General features: G+C 46.8%; 1 protein-coding gene across 6 annotated transcripts in view; it reads left to right on the forward strand.

The window, feature by feature from the left end:
• Window positions 1-26,007, forward strand: part of stxbp5a (syntaxin binding protein 5a (tomosyn)) — a 281,041-nt gene that overhangs the window by 223,014 nt on the left and 32,020 nt on the right. For 4 of the 6 annotated variants that reach the window (XM_072504745.1, XM_072504763.1, XM_072504753.1 and 1 more), the window contains one exon: window positions 22,961-23,011. The exons of the other annotated variants lie outside the window; for them this stretch is intronic. In XM_072504745.1, the coding sequence (XP_072360846.1) occupies window positions 22,961-23,011 (51 nt within the window). The remainder of the gene's footprint in view (window positions 1-22,960; window positions 23,012-26,007) is intronic. 6 annotated transcript variants of the gene reach the window in all.

Consider the following 26,007-nt stretch of genomic DNA (forward strand, 5'->3'; position numbering starts at 1 on the left):
GCGGGGGGAGAGGGAGAGGCTGGAGGGGGAGATGGTGAGGGTAGACAGGAGGTATGCGGAGGAGCCCGAGGAAGGATTGTTGAGAAAGAGGCGTAGCCTCCAGGCCGAATTCGACCTGGTGACCACCAGGAAGGCGGAGGTGCAGTGGAGGAAGGCCCAGGGGGCGATTTAAGAGTATGGGGAAAAGGCAAGCCGGATGCTGGCGCATCAGCTTCGGAAGCAGGACGCAGCTAGGGAGATCGGGGGAGTTAAGGACAGGGGAGGGAGTGTGGTGCGGAGTGGGGTTGGCATCAATGGGGTCTTCAGGGACTTTTACGAGGAATTGTACCGATCCGAGCCCCCGTGGGAGGAGGGAGGGATGGGCCGCTTCCTGGACCAATTGAGGTTTCCAAAGATGGAAGAGGGACTGGTGGCAGGATTGGGGGCCCCGATTGGGCTGGAGGAGCTGATCAAAGGGATAGGAAGCATGCAGGTGGGGAAGGCACCGGGGCCGGATGGTTTCCCGGTCGAATTCTAGAAAAAAATACATGGACCTGTTGGGCCCGCTGTTAGTCAGGACCTTTAATGAGGCAAGGGAGGGGGGGGCTTTGCCCCCGATGATGTCCCGGGCACTGATCCCCTTGATCCTGAAGCGGGACAAGGATCCCCTGCAATGTGGGTCTTACAGACCGATTTCCTTGCTAAATGTAGATGCTAAGGTGCTGACGAAGGTCTTAGCCACGAGGATTGAGGACTGTGCTGCAGATCATCCATGAAAACCAGGTGGGGTTTGTGAAGAGGAGACAGTTGAACGTGAATGTGCGGAGGCTTTTGAACGTTATCATGATGCCGGCAAGGGAGGGGGAGGCGGAGATAGTGGTGGCGATGGATGCTGAGAAAGCCTTCGATAGGTTAGAATGGGGGTACCTGTGGGAGGTGCTGAAGAGGTTTGGGTTTGGGGAGGGGTTCGTCAGGTGATTTAGGCTGTTGTATGAGGTCCCGATGGTGAGTGTGGCCACAAACAGGAGGAGGTCCGAGTACTTTTGGTTGCACCGAGGGGCGAGCAGGGGTGTCCCTTGTCCCCCCTGCTCTTCGCACTGGCGATTGAACCCCTGGCTAGGACACTGAGGGAGTCAAGGAACTGGAGGGGGTTGGTGCGGGGTGGGGAGGAGCATAGGGTGTCACTTTATGCAGACGACCTGCTGCTGTATGTGGCAGACCCGGTGGGAGGAATGCCGGAGGTAATGAGGATTCTTAGGGAATTCGGGGACTTTTCGGGGTACAAGCTCAACATGGGGAAGAGCGAGCTGTTCGTAGTTCATCCAGGGGACCAGGAGAGGGGGATTGACGAGCTCCCACTAAAAAAGGCGGAGAGGAGCTTCAGGTATTTGGGAGTCCAGGTGGCCAGGAGCTGGGGGGCCCTGCATAGGCTTAATTTTACAAGGCTGGTGGAGCAAATGGAGGAGGAGTTTAAGAGGTGGGACGCGTTGAAGCTGTCCTTGGCGGGTAGGGTGCAGTCAGTCAAAATGACGGTGGTCCCAAGGTTTTTGTTCCTGTTCCAGTGCCTCCACGTGTTTATCCCGAAGGCTTTTTTCAGGCGGGTTAACAGGAGCATAGTGGGGTTTGTGTGGGCGCAAGGGACTCCGAGGGTGAGAAGGGTGTTCCTGGAGCGGAGTAAAGATAGGGGGGACTGGCGCTGCCCAACCTCCGTGGGTACTACTGGACCGCCAATGCGACGATGGTGCGCAAGTGGGTGATGGAGGGGGCTGCATTGAAGAGGCTGGAGACGGCGTCTTGTGTGGGTACGAGTCTGGGGGTGCTGGCAACGGTGCCGCTGCTGCTCCCTCCAAGGAGGTATACCACAAGCTCGGTGGTGGTGGCTGCCCTCAAACTTTGGGGGCAGTGGAGGCGACGCAGGGGGGAAGTTGGGGTCTCAGCGTGGACCCCATTACGGGGGAACCACCGATTCGCCCCAGGAAGAACAGGTGGAGGGTTTGCGGGTTGGCACAGGGCAGGGATACGAAAGTTGGGGGACCTGTTTGTGGACGGGAAGTTTGCGAGCCTGAGTGAGCTGGAGGAGAAGTACAGGCTCCCCCCGGGGAACACCTTCAGGTACTTGCAGGTAAGGGTGTTTGCCAGGCAGGTGGTGGAATTCCCCCGGCTACGGCCACACACAGTACAGGACAGGGTGCTCTTGGGGGCGGGGGGGGGAAGATCTCGAAAACGTACCAGGTGATGCAGGAGAAGGAGGCGGCCTCGGTGGTGGAGGTAAAAGGTAAGTGGGAGGAGGAGTTGGGAGAGGAAATTGAGGAAGGGCCGTGGGCAGATGCCCTGGGGAGGGTGAACTCTTCCTCATCGTGCACGAGGCACAGCCTCATACAGTTTAACGTGCTGCACAGGGCACACATGACCTAGACCAGGATGAGCCGGTTTTTTGGGGGTGAGGACAGGTGTGTTAGGTGCTCAGGGAGCCCAGCCAATCACACCCATATGTTCAGGGCATGCCCAGCTCTGGAGGAATTTTGGAAGGGCGTAGCGAGGACGGTGTCTAGGGTGGTAGGATCCAGGGTCATACCGGGCTGGGGGCTCGCAATATTTGGGGTGGCAGAGGAGCCAGGAGTGCAGGAGGCGAAAGAGGCCGGAATTCTGGCCTTTGCGTCCCTGGTAGCCCGCCGAAGGATTCTTCAGTGGAAGGATGCGAGGCCCCCAAGCGTGGAATCCTAGATCAACGATATGGCGGGGTTTATTAAGTTGGAGACTGTGAAATTCACCTTGAGAGGGTCGGTACAAGGGTTCGTTAGGTGGTGGCAACCGTTCTTAGACTTCTTGGCAGAACGGTAGACATTGGTCAATGGCAGCAGCAACTCCGGGGGTGGGGGGGTTACTTAATTTTAATTTTAGTTTTTGTTATCTCCACTGGAGGGTCTGAGGGGGTGTATATACTTGTTGTATTAAGTCTCGGGGTGTTAATGTTAGTTATTTATGTACAGGGGGGAGGGGGTATGGAGGGTTGCTTTTCTGGACTGTGTTTTGTACGTAACCCTGTTGGGTTCCTTTTTCATTTCGTTATTGCTTTTTATGAAAACCTTTAATAAAAATTATTTTATTTAAAAAAAGATATTCTCCGTAAGAAATTTCTAATGTTCAAAGTAAATCTTTTTTTTTTCCCCCAGATTTTTCTATATGAAAAATTACTTCTGAATTATTGTTCGGTATGCAATTCCCCTTTTCTGTTCTGCAGTGACTTACCGTGGTTTTTCTTCTGACACCAGCTAATCTACCAGAAGGCCTCCCTTGTAGTTTGCTTATGAAGGGTGCTACACCTTTCCCTGCTGAACTTTGATTTCAAATTTTCTTTCCCACCCACCTCAACTCTTCATTGCATGTGCAAAACCATGTTCCAGATAGATGTCCACTCTGTTCCCAAAGCTGCTCTCATCGCCTCCAGCGTTTCTCCAGTCCTCTCGCCAATTCTTTGTTGTCAGCTAGGAACCGGCTTTCGCAAAATAACTTGTGTTTATTCAGCAACTTGAATCTAAAAAGGGCAGCACGGTGGCACAGTGGTTAGCACTGCTGCCTCATGGCACCGAGGTACCAGGTTCGATCCCGGCTCTGGGTCACTGTCCATGTGGAGTTTGCACATTCTCCCTGTGTTTGTATGGGTTTCGCCCCCACAACCCAAAGATTGCAGGGTATGTGGATTGGCCATGCTAAATTGCCCCTTAATTGGAAAAAATGAATTGGGCACACTACATTTTTTGTAAACTTTAATCTAATAAAATGACCATAGGTGCTAATTGACTCTGAGCCACATAAGGAGGTGTTTGCTTTGGTGACCAAAAGCCTGGTCAAAGAGATTGCTTTAAGGATTATCTCAAATGAGAGCGGGGTAGAGATGCAAAGAGATTTTGGGAGGGAGTACCAGCTTAGAGCCTGGGCAATTGAAGGCACAGCTGCCAATGGAGGGGCAAAGGAAATCGGGGCTACTCAAGAGGCCGGAATTGAAAGAGTGAAGAGGCCTCAGACAGTTATAGGGCTGGAAGAGGTTACATAAATTGGAGGGGTATGCCAATATAGAATTTGGCCACAAGGACATGAATTCTAAAACTGAAGGTACTTCCTGCTCGACCGGGAACCAGTCTAGATCAACAGAAACCAAACTTAGTGCATGTTGGAATATAGGCAGCAGAGCTTAAGTTAATGGAAGATGGGAGGCCAGTCAGCAAAGGATTAGAGTAGTTGAGTTGGGAGGTGTTTCAGACATTGATGGACCAAGTTGGCAGGCTTGATAATGGAGGTGATGGGTGGTCAGAAGCTCAGCTAAGGGTAAAACACCCAAGGTTGAAAATGGTCTAGGTCAACATCAGACAACATTTTGTCTTGACTCCCTTATACAATACCACAGGAGATTTTAATATACAGTGTAATATTTTATATGCAGTTTATTTATTTTATTACAAATTTGATCAAACCAAAAGGCAAATCCTCTTTCTGTTATCTAATGTTGTTCAGCTTGATCTCATTTATTATAGTATTATAGATTCATAGAATGGTTACAGCGCAGAAGGAGACTATTTGGCCTGTTGTGTCTGTGCTGGCTCTCTGCTAGAGCAGCTCATGTCCCACTCTGCTGCCTATCCCGTAGCCCTGCAATTCCTTGCCCTTCAGAATATGTCAATCATAAATCCGAGTACTCTTGAGTTTTCAATCTTTCCACCAACAGGAGCAATTTCTCTCCCTCAACTCTGACCAGACCCATCATGATTTTGAATATTTAGCAAATCTTTCAACCTTCTCACAATAGCTCCAGCTTCTCCAATCCACAACCTTCAATTATTTGTGCAGAAATATCCCCAGGTCACTGCTCCTGCACACCCTTTAGTATTGTAGCCTTTATTTAAATTTCTATATACAATTATTTTAATTCATTCATTTATTCTTGCCTGCTATTCATTTCATCCCTACTTTACTGAGTAATATAGCACCAAAGTAATGCATTTTTCATTGGATCATAAATATTCCATTCCTTATAAAATTCTCCCCGTCTCACCATGATAAATGGGGAGAACGCCATTAATTATTTATAATGTCAATAATCAGTAGAACTGGAAATGTAAATACCAATCAAAATGACAAATGAATTATTTTCTGAGTACTTATGCAAGTCTTCGTCCTCACAGGTAAATAAATTATCTAAATAGAGACTGAATAATTATATTCTGTCTCCACTTTTACACTCAGGATATCAATGGCAGATATCTCACTAACGGTGGTAAGTTGTAGTATTTCTTGTATAAATTGTGAAATGATTTGTCACGTGAGAATAGTGGAACTCAGCATCTCTAGTTGGACCTCAGTATATCACATGTTCAGCATTTTTTTAAAAACTGTGTTGAGTATGTAATTCCAGTGAACCTCCTGCGGAATTGCTCATAGTTAGCCAGAAGAAATGGTATGTTATGTAGCCTTGTCTATATTTGCTTTGTGTGGCCCTTATTCTGCACGGTAACCAATTACTTATTTGTCGATGTACTTTGTTGATTATTCTCTTTGTCTACTGTGTTCCCTTGGCCGCAGAAAAATACTTTTCACTGTACTTTGGCACATGTGACAATAAATCGATCAATCAATCAGATGCGGTCACAGATTTGTGCCTGGACCAAGCAAGAACAGCTGGTGTTCATGAGATTTTATTTTTAGATTAACAGTATTTTAGTCTGGAAAAGAGTAAATAAGAACAACAGCCATTAACCATCCATGTTGTTCTACTTCACCGCCACCTTTCTTGGCTCCTCTACAGTTGCTAAATTATCAAACTGTTTACTCAACATCCACTAGTGGATGAGCAGGAATTTCCTCCAATGTACTATTGGGAATACTGAAGCCATTGTTTTCAGTTCCCATCAAAGCTTCATTTCCCAAGTCCTGACTTCATCTTCGGCATTTGTGCAAGACTAAAATCAGTCTGCTCGCAATGTTGGTGTCGCATTTGACCACAAAATGAGCTGCCAACCACATATTCCCACCATCACTAAGGCAACCAATTTCCACTCCCATAAAATTGCCGTACCTTGCCTCTGTCTCTGATTGCTGCTGATAGACTAATTTGTGACTTTGTTACCCCGAGATTTGACTAGTCCATCTCACTGCGGCTCGATTCCTACATTGTAGTCTCAGTTAACTTGCTGTCATCCAAAACAACTATCTCAACTCACACAAATCATCCTTGTGCTCATGGACCTAAATTAGCTCCTGTTCAAGCAACTCAAATTCAAATTCTCATCCTGGTTTTTGAAATCCCTCCAGGCCTCGCCACTACCTCTCTCTATAATCTCCTACAGCCCACAACTTTGAACCTATCTGCATTCCTTAAAGCCTACTGCTTTGGTCACACCTTTGGTCATCTGACCTAATATGTGGCTCGGTGTCTTATTTTGTTTCATAATGCTCCTGTGAAACACCTTGGACAGTTTTTTATGTTAAAGATGTTCTATGAATAGAAGTTACTGTTGCTCGTTGATTTCAGAGGACTGGGGGCATTGCAACATAAATAATCCATGTATCTTAACTCAAGGGACATTTAAGTGTTCATTAATGTGAACTATTTGCTAATTTTTAATGGGGATGATACTCTTAAGACATGAAATATTTTTTCAAAAGCATGATACATAATAAATGTTGAAAGAATGGTTTATTTTGAAGCCCCCTTTATAAATATTGAAGCTGCACATTGAAAGTGTACTTTACTTGACATTAAAACATGTTGAACAATCCCCTCTTGAAAAACAAGCTGGTGAGCAGCTGAAAGGGGACATCTGTCATAATATGTGCAGAGCAGTATTCATGGCCATGAATCAGCAACCAGCTTTAATGTTCTTTAAAGCACTTAATGGGCTTTTACCATCTGTTTCTTCCCATTGTAGGAACTAAACCAGTCTGACCTCGCTCTTGAAAGTTTCAAACTAATTTTTGTGAACTTCACTCAGAACAGTTCTGCTTAATGCAGTAAATATTCCTGAAAACTGTTGCTCCTTAGCTTTGACAAATTCCCTGCCAGATTCAAAAGATAACTGGTAATTACACAATAAAGCAAATCACACACAGTTGCTAATGTTTGAATTAATTGGTTTGCTTTCTCAAAGCAGAAACTCTGGAGACAAAAAAAAAATCAAAATATTTGATTTTTAAAAATTCTTGAATGGGATGTTGGCATGACCAACATTTATTGTCCATCCCTAATTGCCTTTGAACTGAATGGTTTGCCACACCAGTTCAGAGGGCAGTTAAGTGGTAACCACATTGTTTTAGGTCTGGAGTCACGTACAAGGTAAAGTACATTAGTGAACTGCATGTTTTTGACAAATTGTGACAACAATTACTGAGATCTTTCCAATTCCACATTATTAATTGAATTCAAATCTTACCATCTCCTGTGTTAGGATTTGAATCCGTGTCCCCAGAGTATTAGCCTGAGCCTCTGGATTACCAGTCCATTGACACTGCCAATATGCCATCTCCCCTGGATGGATTTAGGCAGGGGCATGGATTTTAAGGCAACTAGGTTTTAAACTCCATATATTTGGACTGAACTTGATAAACCACCAAACCAAAACCAGATAAAAGTGCCTCTTTCCCCCTGTACTAACCCAATTAACTTTTGAAGTATCCATACCATAGTAATGTAAGAAACCACCAAATAATTTGTGCTCCGCAATCTCCCAGAAAACGCATTGTATTAATGATTAAATCATCAGTTTTAGTGGAGTTCATTGAGGGTTAAGGGGTCAGGACTTCAGCAAGAGCTCCCCTGTTATTCAACAGATAGTGCCATGCGATCTTTTGTGTCTACCTGAGAAGGTACTGCATATGGCTGTCAACCTCGAGTGGGACTTTAATTCATGAGCTAACTCCAGCAAGAGTGTTGTCAGTGGAAAAAGCTGTCACCTTGTGAACATGGAGTGCGTAATTCTGGAATTGCAGATGTTGTCCGGGGTTCGGTTGTAGAAATGGAAGCAAGATGCACGGCAACAGTGCAAGAATTTTAAAAGAAGTGTCTTCAGATTCCACTCTGGCAACATTGAAGTGAGTTCTTGAAAAATTGTTTCCCTTAACTACCACATGCTGAAAGTGTCTTGGACTTAACAGAGAATGCAGATTTGTAAGTTCTGTGTCACTGAAATTTCAGCTTAAAGGCTTTCGAGTTAATCTTCCCTTGGCTTTCAAGTGATTTTCAAAAAGGTAATGCAACAATATAATTTGACTTGCCCTTCAGGTAATAAATACATTTCTTATCAGTGTTCTTGGTTGAGTGTTAAAAGAATGACATTTGAAAAGCTTAAAGGCAGACATGGCAGTGATACAGGAGACACACCTTAGGGTGGTGAATCAGACTCGGCTGAGGAAGGATTCCATTCTGGACTAGACTGATTAACAAGCAGGTGGCGTTTGAAGTGGGAAGTATAGTGACAGACTCGGTGGGGCTCGTGGGGGACAGATACGTTACGGTGATGCCGGTGGTGACGATGAACATTTATGCACCAAACTGGGACGACGTACAGTTCGAGGCGGGTATTGGGGAAGATCCCTGATCTGGACTCGCATCGGCTGATTATGGGGGGGGGAACTTTAATACGGTTATAGATCCAAGGCTGGATCAGTCACGTTTGAGGACAGGAGGGTGTCGGCAGCTGCGAAGGAACTAAAGGGGTTTATGGAGCACATTGGGGTGGGGGGGGGGGGGGGGGGGTGGATCCGTGGAGGTTTGGGCGGCTGAGAGCCGTGTACAGCTGAATCAACTTTTTTGTTATGGATGGAATGTTGCTGGCGGGGGTGGGTGGACGTTGACTCCTCGGTGATAGTAATGTCGGATCATGCCCCGTACTGGGTGGACTTACGGGTGAGTAAGGGAGGGGGGCAGTGCCCACACTGGAGGTTAGATGCAGGGCTATTAGCGGAGGACGAGGTGTGTGCGCAGGTGAGTGAGGCCATTCGGAGGTACGTGGAGCTAAACGATACAGGGGAGGTTTAGGCAGCTGCGGTATGGGAGACGTTGAAGGCAGTGGTGAGAGGGAGGTTTATATCGATATGGGCACTCGGGGAGAAGCCTGAGCGGGCGGAGATGGATAGGTTAGTGAAGGAGATTCTCCAGGTAGACAGGATGTACTCCGAGGCCCCAGAGGCAGGGTTGTTGAAGGAGCGGCAGAAGGTGCAGATGGAGTTTGGGTTGCTACCTACAGGGAAGGCGAGAAGGGCTGTGTATGAATATGGGGAGAAGGCTAGTAGGATGCCAGCTAAGGAAGCGGGAGGCGGCAAAGGAGATTGGGAAAGTGAAGGACAGAGGGAGGAATACGATCTTGGACCCGGTAAGGATGAACGGGGTGATCAGAGACTTTTACAACAGGTTATATGAATCGGAACCCCCAGCTGGAGTAGAGGCCATGAGGTGGTTTTTGTAGGGATTGGCGATTCCAAGGATGGACGGAGAGCTGGTGGAGGGCCGAGAGGCCGCAATTGGGCTGGTTGAAGTGGTGGAGGGGATGGAGGCGATGCAGTCGGGCAAGGCCCCGGGGTCGGACGGGTACCCAGTGGGATTCCACAAAGTGTTTTCAGGAGTGCTGGGGCCCCTGCTGGTAAAGGTGTTTCATGAGACAAAGGGAGCGAGGGGTACTCCCTCCGACGATGTCACAGGCCTCGATCTCTCTCACCCTGAAGCGGGATAAGGACCCGGAACAATGTGGGCCGTACAGGTCAACTCCCTTCTAAATGTAGATGCCAAACTACTGGCCAAGATCGTGTCGTCGAGAATAGAGGATTATGTGCCAGGGGTGATAGGGGGGACCAACGGGGTTTGTGAAGGGGAGGCATTTAGCGGCGAACATTAGACGGCTGCTAAATGTGATTATGGTGCCCTCCGAGGGAAGGGAGGTGGAGGTGGTGGCCACCATGGATGCGGAGAAGGCCTTTGACCGGGTGGAGTGGGAATACCTATGGGAGGTCCTGGGGTTGTTTGGGTTTGGGCAGGGTTTTTGTGGACTGGGTCCGGTTGCTGTACCAGGCACCGGTGGCGAGCTTGAGGACGAACCGAGTGAGCTCGGATTATTTTAGGCTGCACCGGGGGACGAGGCAGGGATGTCCACTCTAACCATTGTTGTTTGCCTTGGCGATAGAGCTACTGGCGATGGCGCTAAGAGCGCCAAAGGACTGGTGGGGGGGGTAGTGCGGTGGAGGGGGTGGAGCACAGGGTCTCTCTATATGCGGACGACCTACTTTTGTATATTTCTGATCCGCAGGGGGGGAGGATTGGAGAGATTATGGGGAGCCCAGGGGAATTCGACGGGTTTTCGGGGTACAAATTGAATTTGCAATTCAGGTGAGGGGACAAGAAAGGAGATTGGGAGGGATGCCGTTCCAAGTGGTGGGAGGGAGCTTTCGGTATATGGGTATCCAGGTGGCACGAGAGTAGGACAGCTACACAAGCTGAATTTGGATCGGTTGGTGGAGCAGATGAAGGGGGACTTCAGAAGATGGGATGCACTCCCGTTGTCACTGGCGGGGAGGGTGCAGAGGGTAAAGATGACAGTTCTTTCGAGGTTTTTGTTTGTATTTTAGTGCCTGCCTATTTTTATCCCCAAGGCTTTCTTTCAGAGGGTGAATGTGGTAATTTCTGGATTTGTGTGGGCGGGTAAAACCCTGCAGGTAAAGAAGGCGCTGCTCGTGCCGGCTAGAGGGGAGGGAGGGCTGTCCCTGCCAAATTTCATAAACTACTACTGGTCGGTGAACATAGCAATGGTTAGGAAGTGGGTAGTGGGGGATGGGTCGGTGTGGGAGCAGTTGGAGGTGGCTTCATCTAGGGGCACAGATTTAGGGGCACTGGTAAGAGCATTTCTGCCATTCTCGCCGGCTCGGTACTCCACAAGCTCGGTGATAATGGCGGTTTTGAGGGTGTGGGAACAGGGGCGGAAGCACTTGGGAGTGGAGGGGGCCTCGGTATGGACACCTGTTTGTGGTAACCACCGGTTTGCACTGGGGCGGGCTGGATGGGGATTTCTAAGGTGGCAGCGAGCTGGGATCAAGCGGTTTGGGGACCTGTTTATCGATGGTAGTTTTCAGTGTTTGGAGGATATGAAGGAGGTGTTTCAGCTGTCCGGTGGAAATGGCGAGGGACTTTGCACGGAGGCAGGTCTCGGCCTTTCCCCACCTACCGCCCCAGGGGATACAGGATAAGGTAGTGTCAAAAACGGGTGGGGGAGGGAAGGTCTCGGAAATTTATAAAAAGCTCATGGAATGGGAGGGGGTCCTGATAGGGGAGGTGAAGCGGAAGTGGGAGGAAGAATTGGGCAAGGAGTTCGAGGCGGGGTTGTGGGAGGACGCCCTGAGTAGAGTCAACACGTCTTTGTCGTGTGCCAGACTTAGCCTGATACAATTCAAGGTGGTCCACAGGGCGTATATGACTGTGGCCCGTATGAGAAGGTTCTTTGAAGGGGTGGAGGACAGGTGTGGGCGCTATGTGGGAGGGCCCGCAAATCATATCCACGTGTTTTGGGCATGTCCGAAGCTTAGGGGATTTTGGCAAGGATCTGCCGATGGTATGTCTACGGTATTGAAGGCAGTGGTGGTTCCGAGTCCAGAGGTGGCGATTTTAAGTGTGTCGGAAGACCCGAGAGTCCAGGGGGGCGAGAGAGGCTGATGTGTTGGCCTTTGCCTCCCTGGTAACTCGGAGACAGATCTTATTGGCGTGGAGGGACTCGGAACCCCAAAAATCGTGGGTGTGGATCAGGATATGGGGCATGGCTGGGTTTCTCAGGCTTGAGAAGATCAAGTTCACTCTTGAGAGGATTGATGCTAGGGTTCGCCCGGAGATGGCAGCCGTTTATCGACTTCTTTCCTGTCAGCAGATAGGAATGGGGGGATAGCAATAGGTAAAGGGAAAAAGGGAGGCATAGGGGGCTGGTTGAGGTGGGAAATAGTTAATGGGAAAGGGGGATTGGGGAACTGTATGTAAGCCATGTTGGCTGGGTTTGGTTGTTGATTTGGTGGGTGGTATTTGTTTTGTTGTTTTTTTCCTCGTGAAAATTGTTAAAATTATATATGCCTTAATAAAATATTTTCAATAAGTGATAAAAGATTGGACTGATATCCAAAGTTATACAGAAACCTTACACTGTCTGACAAGAGATTTATATTGATCCAAACTAGGAAATTCCAGGGATTTTGATCAGAAAGTGAGTTGTAGTACCATAGAAATGTCCAGTGCAAAAAGGTCCACCTCTGGTGGTGGCTGGCATCTGTGACTCCATAATGGTTAAGACCGAGAACATTGAATCTTTCACCGAAAATCAATGTTTCAAGTGGAGCAAGATGCAATTGAAAATGTTCTTGAAAAACTGAAATTGATAGTTACATGTAAAGCCACTGTATTAAGGAATGGGGAACCAACGTGGGTAATTGAGGTTAAAATACAGATCAGCCATGATATAATTAAATGGCAGGACAGGCTCAAGAGACTGAACAGCTTGCGCCTGTTCCTTTGTACTGAGATATGGGGCAGGTGTAGAGCACTGCAGCTAATTTTACATTGTGACATGAAGGTGTCTTCTGTTAGTGAAATCTTAATGAAGATGCTCAAGATGCAAAAGCAATTTGATAAATATTTGTAAACTGCATGTTTTCTGATCTTTTTAGTTATATTATAAATGTTGGCAAACTGAAGAGGAGGAGTATTTCCAAATGATGCCATTAATATGTTTGATTCAAACTCTCTCTTACTGGTCGACTCGGGTGTAGATTTTTCCAATGTAACAATTGCTACATTTCATTCTGCTGGCTGCTTATTGATTCATAGTATCTGTTTGTTGTGATTTTCCTGCTTCCATAGAGAATCATAGAATCACTACAGTATAAAAGGAGGCCATTCAGCCCATCAAGTCTACACCAACCCTCTGAAAGAGCATCCTACCTAGGCCTACACCTCCACCCTATCCCCGTAAACCAGTAACCCCACCTAACCTTTTTGGACACTAAGTGGCAATTTAGCATGGCCAGTCCGCCTAACCTGCACATCTTTGGACCGTGGTTGGAATCCCGAGCACCCGGAGGAAACCCACGCAAACACGGAGAAAGTGCAAACTCTACACACAGTGACCCAAGGCTGGAATTTAACCCGGGTCCCTGACCACCGTGCCGCCACTTTATTTAGGTTTTTAAAAAGTTCAGCTATTGAATTACAAGTTCAATAACAAACCTGAGTGAGCTGAAGTGTGACAATAAAGGAAATGAAAACGTGTACACTTTCTGTGCAGGTAGATTAAATAACTGCATCATGATATCTCCTCTCAGCCTTTTCTCGAATGCTAATTTCAGTTTCTTAGTTTATATTGAGAAATCAGTCCCAGAATCTCACTTCCTGCTCTTCTCTGAATCTTCTTCAACATATGGTGATGTTAGGATGCCCAAAACTATATTTAGCACATTATCTCAGCAACTGATGTGTACAAGACTTGAATAACATCCCAGCATATCATTATCCTATTGAACAGTTTCATATTGATTGGGAACCTTTAGTGAATAACCAGCGGTGGTGTCCATATCCTTTTACTGCTTTTCTTAATGTATGGCTGTATATAGGTATTTTTCATATCTTCTCTACCAGTGTTCATTACGTTGGTATCTGTTTAAAATCTTCCTGCTAGTTCCTTAACTGGTCCCAGTTAATGGGGCTATAGTCTCTGGAGTTTAAAGAATGAGTTGATCTCATTGAATTGTACAAAATCTTTAGAGGGGTTTGAGCCATTGTTATTTATAGTACAGAAGGGATGCCATTTGGTCAATCAATATCCAGCTCCCCTTGGACCATTCTAGTGAATCCCACTCCCCTCGTAGCCCTGTAAATTTATTTCTTTATAGCACCCATCCAATTTCCTTTTGAAATCATTGATTATGTCTGGCATGTTAGAGAAGATGCTCTTTCCCCTGGCTAGAGAGTCTAGGACTTGGAGTGAGGACTGGACTGAGATGAGAAGAAATCTTTTCACCCAGAGGGTTGTGAGTCTTCATCCCAGAGACCTGTACATGCTCAGTTGTTGAGTATATTCAAGATTGAGATTTTTATATCTTTGGACAATATGAGAATTCAGGAAATGTTGATAAGGGAGGAAGGTGAATTTGAGATAGAAGATCCGCTGTGATCTTGTTGAATGACAGCAGGCTGGAGGGGCATATGACCTACTCCTCTGATTGCTTATGTACTCACGACTCTTGTATTTGTCACTTGGAAGCATACTTGCTGTCATCTTAAGCATTTTGAATTGCAGTATCTCTTCTATCTCTTGGTTAAGAAACCAGCAAAAACCTTTACTTTTGGTCATTCTCAAAGCTTTTTTTTTTTTAATTTGGCGATTTGCAAAGCCTTTTTTTAAATTCCATCATCTACTTTCTTTTCTTAATTCTGTTTTCTATCCAATTCATTAAATTGCCATTTCTTCCATGTCCATTCTAAATGTTGATTTTCATCTGGGTACAGTAATGGTCAAACGGAGGATCACGTTAATATGATTCAACAGGACACAAATTGCACTTAGCTCCCACGTGATCTGTTGCAGTTCCAGTCCCTGTAAAAGACGTAGAGTATAACATGCATTGTCAGGTGGGAACTACCTTCAAAAGACAAGATTTAGAAGAAACCAGCTAATGCTGTTTGGTTAAGAAAGAAAGGAATTGCATTGATCTGGTGCCTTTCATGACCTCAGAAACACAAAACACTTCCAACCAGTGTAATACTTTGAACTGTAGATAAGTAAAACAACCAATTTATGCACACCAGTGCCAATGAGCAATGAAATAAAAATCTGCATATTTTGTTTATGCAGTGCCATTTGACGGATAAATATTGTCCTAGACACAGAAATTCTGTTCAATCATTTGTCAGAAGGGCAGTACAATTGTCCCTCAAGGCTGCACTGAAATGCCAGCCTATATTGTGTTCCAGTCTGTGGAGTGGGACTTGAACCACAACCATTTAAACTCAGACAAGAGTATACCAGCTGAATCACAGCTGACACCTTAACAAATTCACAAATGCTACTTGGGTAAGCCCACCCTATTTTTAGGGTGTAAATATAAAATTTGGAGGGGGGGGGGGTGGATTGGTGATGTGGAATATGGCTTGTTGCAAATACCAATGTAAGAATTGCTTTGTATTCAAATAGAAGGGAAATGTATATTGGTGATTTCCAAATTTGACTGCTTGTATTCTGTGGGAAGGGAGAAATTACTGAGTTCCGAATACAATTACAAACGTTGCCTTGTGTTTCAGTGATTAGGGTAGATTGAGTTCCAAAATGAATCTAAAAACTGCTTTAAATTCTAATGATGGGGAGATATTGTTGAGTTACAAATACAACGGCAAGAACTGCCTTTGTATGACAATGGAAGGGGAATGACCTCTGAAGTAAAGTTTTAAGGAATGTAGATTTGAAAATTTCTGTTGGACAGCTGATCTGGCAATACATTGGCAGATCTGGCTGGACTATATAAAACGCTAACGGGTCCTGCTTTCCTCTGCAAAAGTGTCTACTCTTCGAAGATAAACCTAGAATGGTAAGATAGTCTGTGGCTTCTCACCTCCATTACAAATTGTCTTTTTAAATACCTCCTCTCTCTCTCTCTCCCATCCCCCATCCACCTTTTATCTCCCAACAACTCACTCATGTCCTGTACATGCTCACCTTGTTCATGCAGCCCATCTTCTGCTCCCTTGACTGTATTCTCACCAAACTATTGACCACCAAACTTCCCCTTCTTGTCCCTCATATTAACTTCTGTTAATGTTTTTTTCTCCTCAGGTGTTGTCTCCTCATACTCCAAGCCTTTTGTCATCAACTCCCCCAAAAATATCCCCCTCTACTGCCAAACTGTTGCCTCATCTCCAATGTCTCCTTCCTATCAAAGCTCCTTGAATGTGTTGTCACCTTAATCCTGTGTCCATTCTTCCTGCAACTCCATTTTTGAACCCCTCCAATCGGATTCCCATTAATGTTTCAGTATTGAAATAGGCCTCATCAAAGTCACATGACATAAATTATTTTCCTCACCCTCTTGACCGACTTGCAGTCTTTAACTGGTTGGCCACATCCTCCTCCACCCAATTCCTCTCCTCTATAGTCCACGCCTGGTTCCATTTCTTTTTTTTAAATTTAGAGTGCCCAATTATTTTTTCCAATTAAGGGGCAATTTAGCATGACCAATCCACCTATCCTGCCATTTTTGGGATGTGGGGGTGAGACCCACGCAAACACTGGGAGAACGTGCAAACTCCACACGGACAGTGACCCAGAGCCGGGATTCGAACTCGGGTCCTCAGCGCCATAGGCAGCAATGCTAACCACTGTGACACCGTGCTGCCCTCTTGTCCCATTTCTATCTATTCAGTTGTAGCTAGAGAATCAGCTCCAGTGGCTGATTTTCCCACTTCAAAGTCATTAGCTTTGGCATTCCCCCAAGAAAGTTCCCATTGGAATCATTAGAAATAATGACACATGTTCCGCATATCAAGTGATGCCACCACCTCTACTTTAAGAAAACGGCTCTCAACCCCTGCACTTCTGTTGATTTGTCAACCTATGTGTCTGACATCTAGCACTGGATGAGAAAGCATTTTCTGTAGTTAATATGGGAAGATCAAATACACCAACTCCATTCCTTAGTCGCCAACTCTATCCCTCTGGTCACTATCTAAGAGGCTAAATCAGACCACTGACAATCTTGTCATCTAGTTTGATCCTGAGTTGAACTTCCTCTCCGTCACATCAGAGCTGACTTTCTTTTTTTTTTATTAAATATTTTATTGAAAATTTTTGGTCAACCAACACAGTACATTGTGCATCCTTTACACAATATTATAACAACACAAATAACAATGACCTATTTTATAAACAAAAAATGAATAAATAATAAATAACAAAAATGAAAACTAGCCCTAATTGGCAACTGCCTTGTCACAAGTAACACTCTCCAAAAATATAATTTAACAGTCCAATATATAATTATCTGTAGCAACGACCTATACATACTATACAGTATATATTAACAACCCTGAGAGTCCTTCTGGTTCCTCCCCCCCCCCCCCCCCCCCCCCGATCCTGGGCTGCTGCTGCTGCCTTCTTTTTCCCATTCCGTCTATCTTTCTGCGAGGTATTCGACGAACGGTTGCCACCGCCTGGTGAACCCTTGAGCCGACCCCCTTAGGACGAACTTAATCCGCTCTAGCTTTATAAACCCCGCCATGTCATTTATCCAGGTCTCCACCCCCGGGGGCTTAGCTTCTTTCCACATTAGCAATATCCTGCGCCAGGCTACTAGGGACGCAAAGGCCAAAACATCGGCCTCTCTCGCCTCCTGCACTCCCGGCTCTTGTGCAACCCCAAATATAGCCAACCCCCAGCTTGGTTCGACCCGGACTCCTACTACTTTTGAAAGCACCTTTGTCACCCCCATCCAAAACCCCTGTAGTGCCGGGCATGACCAAAACATATGGGTATGATTCGCTGGGCTTCTCGAGCACCTCGCACACCTATCCTCCACCCCAAAAAATTTACTGAGCCGTGCTCCAGTCATATGTGCCCTGTGTAATACCTTAAACTGAATCAGGCTTAGCCTGGCACACGAGGACGACGAGTTTACCCTGCTTAGGGCATCTGCCCACAGCCCCTCCTCGATCTCCTCCCCCAGCTCTTCTTCCCATTTCCTTTTTAGTTCATCTACCATAGTCTCCCCTTCGTCCCTCATTTCCCTATATATATCTGACACCTTACCATCCCCCACCCATGTCTTTGAGATCACTCTGTCCTGCACCTCTTGTGTCGGGAGCTGCGGGAATTCCCTCACCTGTTGCCTCGCAAAAGCCCTCAGTTGCATATACCTGAATGCATTCCCTTGGGGCAACCCATATTTCTCGGTCAGCGCTCCCAGACTCGCGAACTTCCCATCCACAAACAGATCTTTCAGTTGCGTTATTCCTGCTCTTTGCCACATTCCATATCCCCCATCGATTCCCCCCGGGGCAAACCTATGGTTGTTTCTTATCGGGGACCCCCCCCCAAGGCTCCAGTCTTTCCCCTATGCCGTCTCCACTGTCCCCAAATCTTCAGTGTAGCCACCACCACCGGGCTTGTGGTGTAGTTCCTCGGTGAGAACGGCAATGGAGCTGTCACCATAGCCTGTAGGCTAGTCCCCCTACAGGACGCCCTCTCTAATCTCTTCCACGCCGCTCCCTCCTCCTCTCCCATCCACTTACTCACCATTGAAATATTAGCGGCCCAATAATACTCACTTAGGCTCGGTAGTGCCAGCCCCCCCCGATCCCTGCTACGCTGTAAGAATCCCTTCCTCACTCTCGGGGTCTTCCCGGCCCCCACACAACCCATGATGCTCTTTTCAATCCTTTTTTAAAAAAGCCTTCGTAATCACCACCGGGAGGCACTGAAACACAAAGAGGAATCTCGGGAGGACCACCATCTTAACCGCCTGCACCCTCCCTGCCATTGACAGGGATACCATATCCCATCTCTTGAAATCCTCCTCCATCTGTTCCACCAACCGCGTTAAATTTAACCTATGCAATGTGCCCCAATTCTTAGCTATCTGGATCCCCAGGTAACGAAAGTCCCTTGTTACCTTCCTCAACGGTAGGTCCTCTATTTCTCTACTCTGCTCCCCTGGATGCACCACAAACAACTCACTTTTCCCCATGTTCAATTTATACCCTGAAAAATCCCCAAACTCCCCAAGTATCCGCATTATTTCTGGCATCCCCTCCGCCGGGTCCGCCACGTATAGTAGCAAATCGTCCGCATACAAAGATACCCGGTGCTCTTCTCCTCCCCTAAGTACTCCCCTCCACTTCTTGGAAACCCTCAACGCTATCGCCAGGGGCTCAATCGCCAGTGCAAACAATAATGGGGACAGAGGGCATCCCTGCCTTGTCCCTCTATGGAGCCGAAAATATGCAGATCCCCGTCCATTCGTGACCACGCTCGCCACTGGGGCCCTATACAACAGCTGCACCCATCTAACATACCCCTCTCCAAAACCAAATCTCCTCAACACCTCCCACAAATAATCCCACTCCACTCTATCAAATGCTTTCTCGGCATCCATCGCCACTACTATCTCCGTTTCTCCCTCTGGTGGGGCCATCATCATTACCCCTAACAACCTCCGTATATTCGTGTTCAGCTGTCTCCCCTTCACAAACCCAGTTTGGTCCTCGTGGACCACCCCCGGGACACATTCCTCTATTCTCATTGCCATTACCTTGGCCAGGACCTTGGCATCTACATTTAGGAGGGAAATAGGTCTATAGGACCCGCAATGCGGGTCCTTTTCCTTCTTTAAGAGAAGCGATATCGTTGCTTCAGACATAGTCGGGGGCAGTTGTCCCCTTTCCTTTGCCTCATTAAAGGTCCTCGTCAGTACCGGGGCGAGCAAGTCCACATATTTTCTATAGAATTCGACTGGGAATCCATCCGGTCCCGGGGCCTTTCCCGCCTGCATGCTCCTAATTCCTTTCACCACTGCTTCTACCTCGATCTGTGCTCCCAGTCCCACCCTTTCCTGCTCTTCCACCTTGGGAAATTCCAGCCGATCCAAGAAGCCCATCATTCTCTCCCTCCCATCCGGGGGTTGAGCTTCATATAATTTTTTATAAAATGTCTTGAACACTCCATTCACTCTCTCCGCTCCCCGCTCCATCTCTCCTTCCTCATCCCTCACTCCCCCTATTTCCCTCGCTGCTCCCCTTTTCCTCAATTGGTGTGCCAGCAACCTGCTCGCCTTCTCCCCATATTCGTACTGTACACCCTGTGCCTTCCTCCATTGTGCCTCTGCAGTGCCTGTAGTCAGCAAGTCAAATTCTACATGTAGCCTTTGCCTTTCCCTGTACAGTCCCTCCTCCGGTGCTTCCGCATATTGTCTGTCCACCCTCAAAAGTTCTTGCAGCAACCGCTCCCGTTCCTTACTCTCCTGCTTCCCTTTATGTGCCCTTATTGATATCAGCTCCCCTCTAACCACCGCCTTTAACGCCTCCCAGACCACTCCCACCTGGACCTCCCCATTATCATTGAGTTCCAAGTACTTTTCAATGCACCCCCTCACCCTTAGACACACACCCTCATCTGCCATTAGTCCCATGTCCATTCTCCAGGGTGGGCGCCCTCCTGTTTCCTCCCCTATCTCCAAGTCCACCCAGTGTGGAGCGTGATCCGAAATGGCTATAGCCGTATACTCCGTTCCCCTCACCTTCGGGATCAATGCCCTACCCAGCACAAAAAAGTCTATTCGCGAGTAGACTTTATGGACATAGGAGAAAAACGAGAACTCCTTACTCCTAGGTCTGCTAAATCTCCACGGGTCTACACCTCCCATCTGCTCCATAAAATCTTTAAGTACCTTGGATGCTGCCGGCCTCCTTCCAGTCCTGAACTTCGACCTATCCAGCCCTGGTTCCAACACCGTATTAAAATCTCCCCCCATTATCAGCTTTCCCATCTCTAGGTCCGGAATGCGTCCTAGCATCCGCCTCATAAAATTGGCATCATCCCAGTTCGGGGCATATACGTTTACCAAAACCACCGTCTCCCCCTGTAGTTTGCCACTCACCATCACGTATCTGCCCCCGTTATCCGCCACTATAGTCTTTGCCTCGAACATTACCCGCTTCCCCACTAATATAGCCACCCCCCTGTTTTTCGCATCTAGCCCCGAATGGAACACCTGCCCCACCCATCCTTTGCGTAGCCTAACCTGGTCTATCAGTTTCAGGTGCGTTTCCTGTAACATAACCACATCTGCCTTAAGTTTCTTAAGGTGTGCGAGTACCCGTGCCCTCTTTATCGGCCCGTTCAGCCCTCTCACGTTCCACGTGATCAGCCGAGTTGGGGGGCTTCCTACCCCCTCCCCCTTGTCGATTAGCCATCACCTTTTTCCAGCTCCTCACCCGGTTCCCACGCAGCTGATTCTCCCCCAGGTGGTGCCCCCCCCGCCCATCCTCTCCCATACCAGCTCCCCCCTCTCCCCAGCAGCAGCAACCCAGTAATTCCCCCCTCCCACCCCCCCCGCTAGATCCCCCGCTAGCGTAATTACTCCCCCCATGTTGCTCCCAGAAGTCAGCAAACTCTGGCTGACCTCGGCTTCCCCCCGTGACCTCGGCTCGCACCGTGCGACGCCCCCTCCTTCCTGCTTCTCTATTCCCGCCATGATTATCATAGCGCGGGAACCAAGCCCGCGCTTCTCCCTTGGCCCCGCACCCAATGGCCAACACCCCATCTCCTCCACCTCCCCTCCTCCCCCCATCACCACCTGTGGGAGAGAGAAAAGTTACCACATCGCAGGATTAGTACATAAAACCCCTCTTTGCCCCCCACATTCGCCCCACCACTTTGTTCGAACGTTCTTTTTAATAACCCGCTCATTCCAGTTTTTCTTCCACAATAAAAGTCCACGCTTCATCCGCCGTCTCAAAGTAGTGGTGCCTCCCTCGATATGTGACCCACAGTCTTGCCGGTTGCAGCATTCCAAATTTTATCTTCTTTTTATGAAGCACCGCCTTGGCCCGATTAAAGCTTGCCCTCCTTCTCGCCACCTCCGCACTCCAGTCTTGATAAACGCGGATCACCGCGTTCTCCCATTTACTGCTCCGAGTTTCCTTCGCCCATCTAAGGACCATTTCTCTATCCTTAAAACGGAGGAATCTCACCACTATGGCTCTGGGAATTTCTCCTGCTCTCGGTCCTCGCGCCATCACTCGGTATGCTCCCTCCACCTCCAACGGACCCGCCGGGACCTCCGCTCCCATTAACGAGTGCAGCATCGTGCTCACATATGCCCCGACGTCCGCTCCCTCCACACCTTCAGGAAGACCAAGAATCCTCAGGTTGTTCCTCCTTGCGTTGTTTTCCACTGCCTCCAACCTTTCCACACATCGTTTCTGATGTGCCTCCTGCGTCTCCGTCTTCACCACCAGGCCCTGTATATCGTCCTCATTCTCGGCTGCCTTTGCCTTCACGACCCGAAGCTCCCGCTCCTGGGTCTTTTGTTCCTCCTTTAGCCCTTCGATCGCCTGTAGTATCGGGGCCAACAGCTCTTTCTTCATTTCCTTTTTGATCTCTTCCACACAGCATTTCAAGAACTCTTGTTGTTCAGGGCCCCATGTTAAACTGCCACCTTCCGACGCCATCTTGGTTTTTGCTTGCCTTCCTTGCCGCTGTTCTAAAGGATCCACTGCAATCTGGCCACTTCCCTCTCCTTTTTCCATCCGTATCCAGGGGGGATTCCCTTCTGGTTTACCGCACAGTGTTTTTAGCCGTCAAAATTGCCGTTGGGGCTCCTATCAAGAGCCCAAAAGTCCGTTTCACAGGGAGCTGCCGAAACGTGCGACTCAGCTGGTCATCGCCGCACCCGGAAGTCCTCCAGAGCTGACTTTCAACCCTACCTCAGCTCATCTGCTGATACCTGGAATTCCATCCCTAAATCCCTTTGCTTTACCTCTCCCTCCCCTCTTTCTTGGGTGTTCATTAAAACCTACATGATTAGTCAAACATTTGTTTACCTGTCCTAGTATTTCTTGTAGCTCAAACAATTTTTTTCTGATAAATTGCTTCTTCAAAGGGCCTTGGCACAGTTTACTAAATTAAAGGAATTATTTATATGCAAGTTGTTGGTGGCTGCTGGTACCGCCATTGAAGGGGTAGTGGAAGTGGGGTGATATGGTGAGTTTTAAAAATGGTGTTTGGAAACTCTTTGTGTTCTAAGGCAAACATTTCAAAGGGGAAGGTGTTTGGCATCTTCTTGGATCTTGGCTTGTGTTAATCCTGCAGTAAATATTAAGTGATCTTGAATCAAGAAGGAAATATATTGGTTTATGACTCCACACTTCAGTACTGGTTTGTATCATTTTGCCTAAACCTAACTTTCTGTGGGTTTTTTTCAGCGAAGATGTCAAGAAAACTAAGTTTGCCGACTGAACTGAAACCCGATTTAGGTAAGTGCGGAGGCTAGCACGATACTTGGTTTTGAAACATTCTTTGTCTGTTTACATTTATTTGTGCGTAACTGAAAATAAATGAGGAGTGTATGTTGATCCACCAAACTGTAAATGCAGATAGTGCTTATAGTTTAAACAGAAGTTCTTTGCTTGTTACCATGGTTATTGTAGGATGTTAAATTCTGTTCACTGATTTGTCTGCAAGAATCAACTTTGTACTTACTTGAGAATGAGCTGAAGAACAAAGAGAGATGACTACCATTATGATTCAGTGAGTCTAACCAGCTAAATAGAGCAGCAAGTCTTTTGGCTGACCTGTAACATCAGAATGCATTGTAGCAAGTAGCCAAAGATTTGGCAGTATCTCACAAACCCAATACATCCACCACCCAGGAGGACAAGGGCAAACATGGACAGGAAATTCCACATCCCTGCATTCCGTTTGTCCAAGTCTGTCACCCCGATTTGGACATAATAATAATAATCTTCATTGTCACAAGTAGGCTTACATTATCACTGCAATGAAGTTACTGTGAAAAGCCCCTAGTCAGCACATTCAAGCACCTGTTCGGGTACACAGAGGGAGAATTCAGAATGTCCAAACTACCTAACAGCGCGTCTCAGGACTTGTGGGCGGAAACCGGAGCACCCGGAGGAAACACAGGCAGACACGGGGAGAACATGCAAACTCCGCACAGACAGTGACCCAAGCTGGGAATCTAACCTGGGACCTGGAGCTGTGAAGCAACAGTGCTACCCACTGTGCAACCGTGCCGCCCATGTTTCATTGTCCCTTCATTGTTGCTGGATCAAAATCCTGAAACTCCCTACCTTGCAGGGAATGCCTTCACCACATTATCTGTAGCAGTTCAGGAAGAAGGCCTACCGCTACCACCTTGAGGGGAACTGGGGATAAACAGTAAATATCAATGTTGGCACTGAAGTCCAAATCCTAGGAATAAATAAGTGCCTGTGGTCAAAAAGGGAAAATTAGCCAGAGCTCCCACTTCAATCACCATCCAATGGCCCAAGGATAGAGAGGAATTCAGTCAAGATTCCCAGTGCTGATCGCTATCCAATGAACAGGTTTGAAAATGCATATATATAGCATTGGTTCAGTGTAGGTTTATGCTTAGCTGTTAATGGCTTGAATAAGCTCCCAACAATCCCTTATAATGGCCACTTGATTTGAAGTATTGCATGTGCTTGGCATCTCTTAGTACACCACTGTAACAATTTCCACTTGATCCATGCTGGTGGTACTACCTCGGGGTCACTTTTTGGTAAAATTTCAGATTATTTTATGTTGTAGCCTTGAATCCAGTAGGAACCTGATCAGGCTACCCCAATTAATGTCATTCAGGACCCTTAATTGCAAATCGATCCTTCAAGTTGTCATTGCATTAGCCGAGGCTGAAATGAAACTAGAGCATTGTCATGCATTATCTCACGGTTTACCCCCCAGACATTAATCCTTGTCAGACCATCTTGTAATTGTGTGTCCATGAGACTGCATGTGGGTTGGGAGGAGAGATGGAAAATCAGAACAATCCATTTAATCCTCAGCACTAGAACAGGACCTTATCCTTGTATGTCATCAACTCTGATAACCTATGTTGAGTCCTTTGCCAATACAGATGAGAAACTTGTAGAGTCTATTTAATCAGCAAGAGATTAAAACGGCAAATGAGTTAGCAACTTCTCCTGTCCAAGAAATAGAGCCAAATTGATTCAAAAGTGAGATAGGAAGATCAGATTGAATGCTGTAGAAGTTTTATGGGGCATAGCAGGTGGCAATTCTATTCCTGTTTTTAAGTACTCTGTAGGTCAGGCTGCTCTCTGAAGTTTGTTGCTGTATATTACTCAGCTGTCAGTTATGTCACATTGCTACCAATTCAATTGCCAGAAGCAAAGTTATGTTCGCAGTTGTGGTTGTTGAATACTTCCTCCTTTAACAGAAGCGTGAGTTATTGCTACCCCTGGTCCAGTAACTTCCTGCCAGGTCCTGATCACTATATATGGCCCGTAATGCAATTGTTCTGTTGAGTACAACAGCTGCTGCAGCATCTTATCCATTGAACCCACTCTTAATCTATCCTATATAACAGTGACTACATAGCACTGAAATAATGAATAGTTAAGTATTAATATTTTAGATGGTGCTTTTGAGGGGTTTCAGGAGATCTTTTGCTTCCACCTAACTCTTACCAGACAAAGTGGCCCTTCAGTTATCCTGCACCCATCTCTGCCCAAGATCTGTACTTCTCAGCAGCTGATCAGTGAAACCATATTGGTATCAGGCCTGCATGTTCAGAGCATGGACCAGTAAAATTACAAAGAGGGGCATAGGTGAGAATAGAGAATGTGGATGAGGATTTCACTTTGATAGATGTAGTGTTCTACTTTTATTCAGCTGAGCCAATGGAGAGTAGCAAGTTTGAAAGCAACTCGCCTCATAAAACAATTCTGCTCGACCTTTATAAGGAGCCCCGTCCCATACACATCCCTGACCAAAGTGGGGACAGGAGCAACAACATCAATTATCACCCACTTTCTACCACCAACAAGAATTAAAATCAGCACTCTGTAGTTGATCTGTCGTGTTCACGTCCCCTGTTTGTTGTTTGCACTTGATAGGTTCTTACTACCTCACAGTTTCCACTCCTGTTCAAGTTCAGGGTGTCAGTGTGTGATTTACCTGCAAATATTTTGGATAAGTAGTCACTGTTGTAATGCCTGGAGATGGGACAGCCCTTGTGCACACAACAAAGTCCCACAAACAACAATGAGATATTGACAAAGTCATCTATTTTAAAGATATGATTTAAGGGATAAGTATTAGTCTGAGACGAACACCCTGTTTTCTTTTTTTTAATCCTCACCTGAGAGGGCAAACCGGGTCTTGGTTTAATGTCTAATCCACAGACACATTACTGCACTGATTTGGTGTTCATGGTCTCTGGAGTGGAATTTGAACCCACAACATTTAGATT

Source organism: Scyliorhinus torazame, chromosome 1 (genome assembly GCF_047496885.1).
Source record: "Scyliorhinus torazame isolate Kashiwa2021f chromosome 1, sScyTor2.1, whole genome shotgun sequence".
Classification (NCBI taxonomy): domain Eukaryota; kingdom Metazoa; phylum Chordata; class Chondrichthyes; order Carcharhiniformes; family Scyliorhinidae; genus Scyliorhinus; species Scyliorhinus torazame.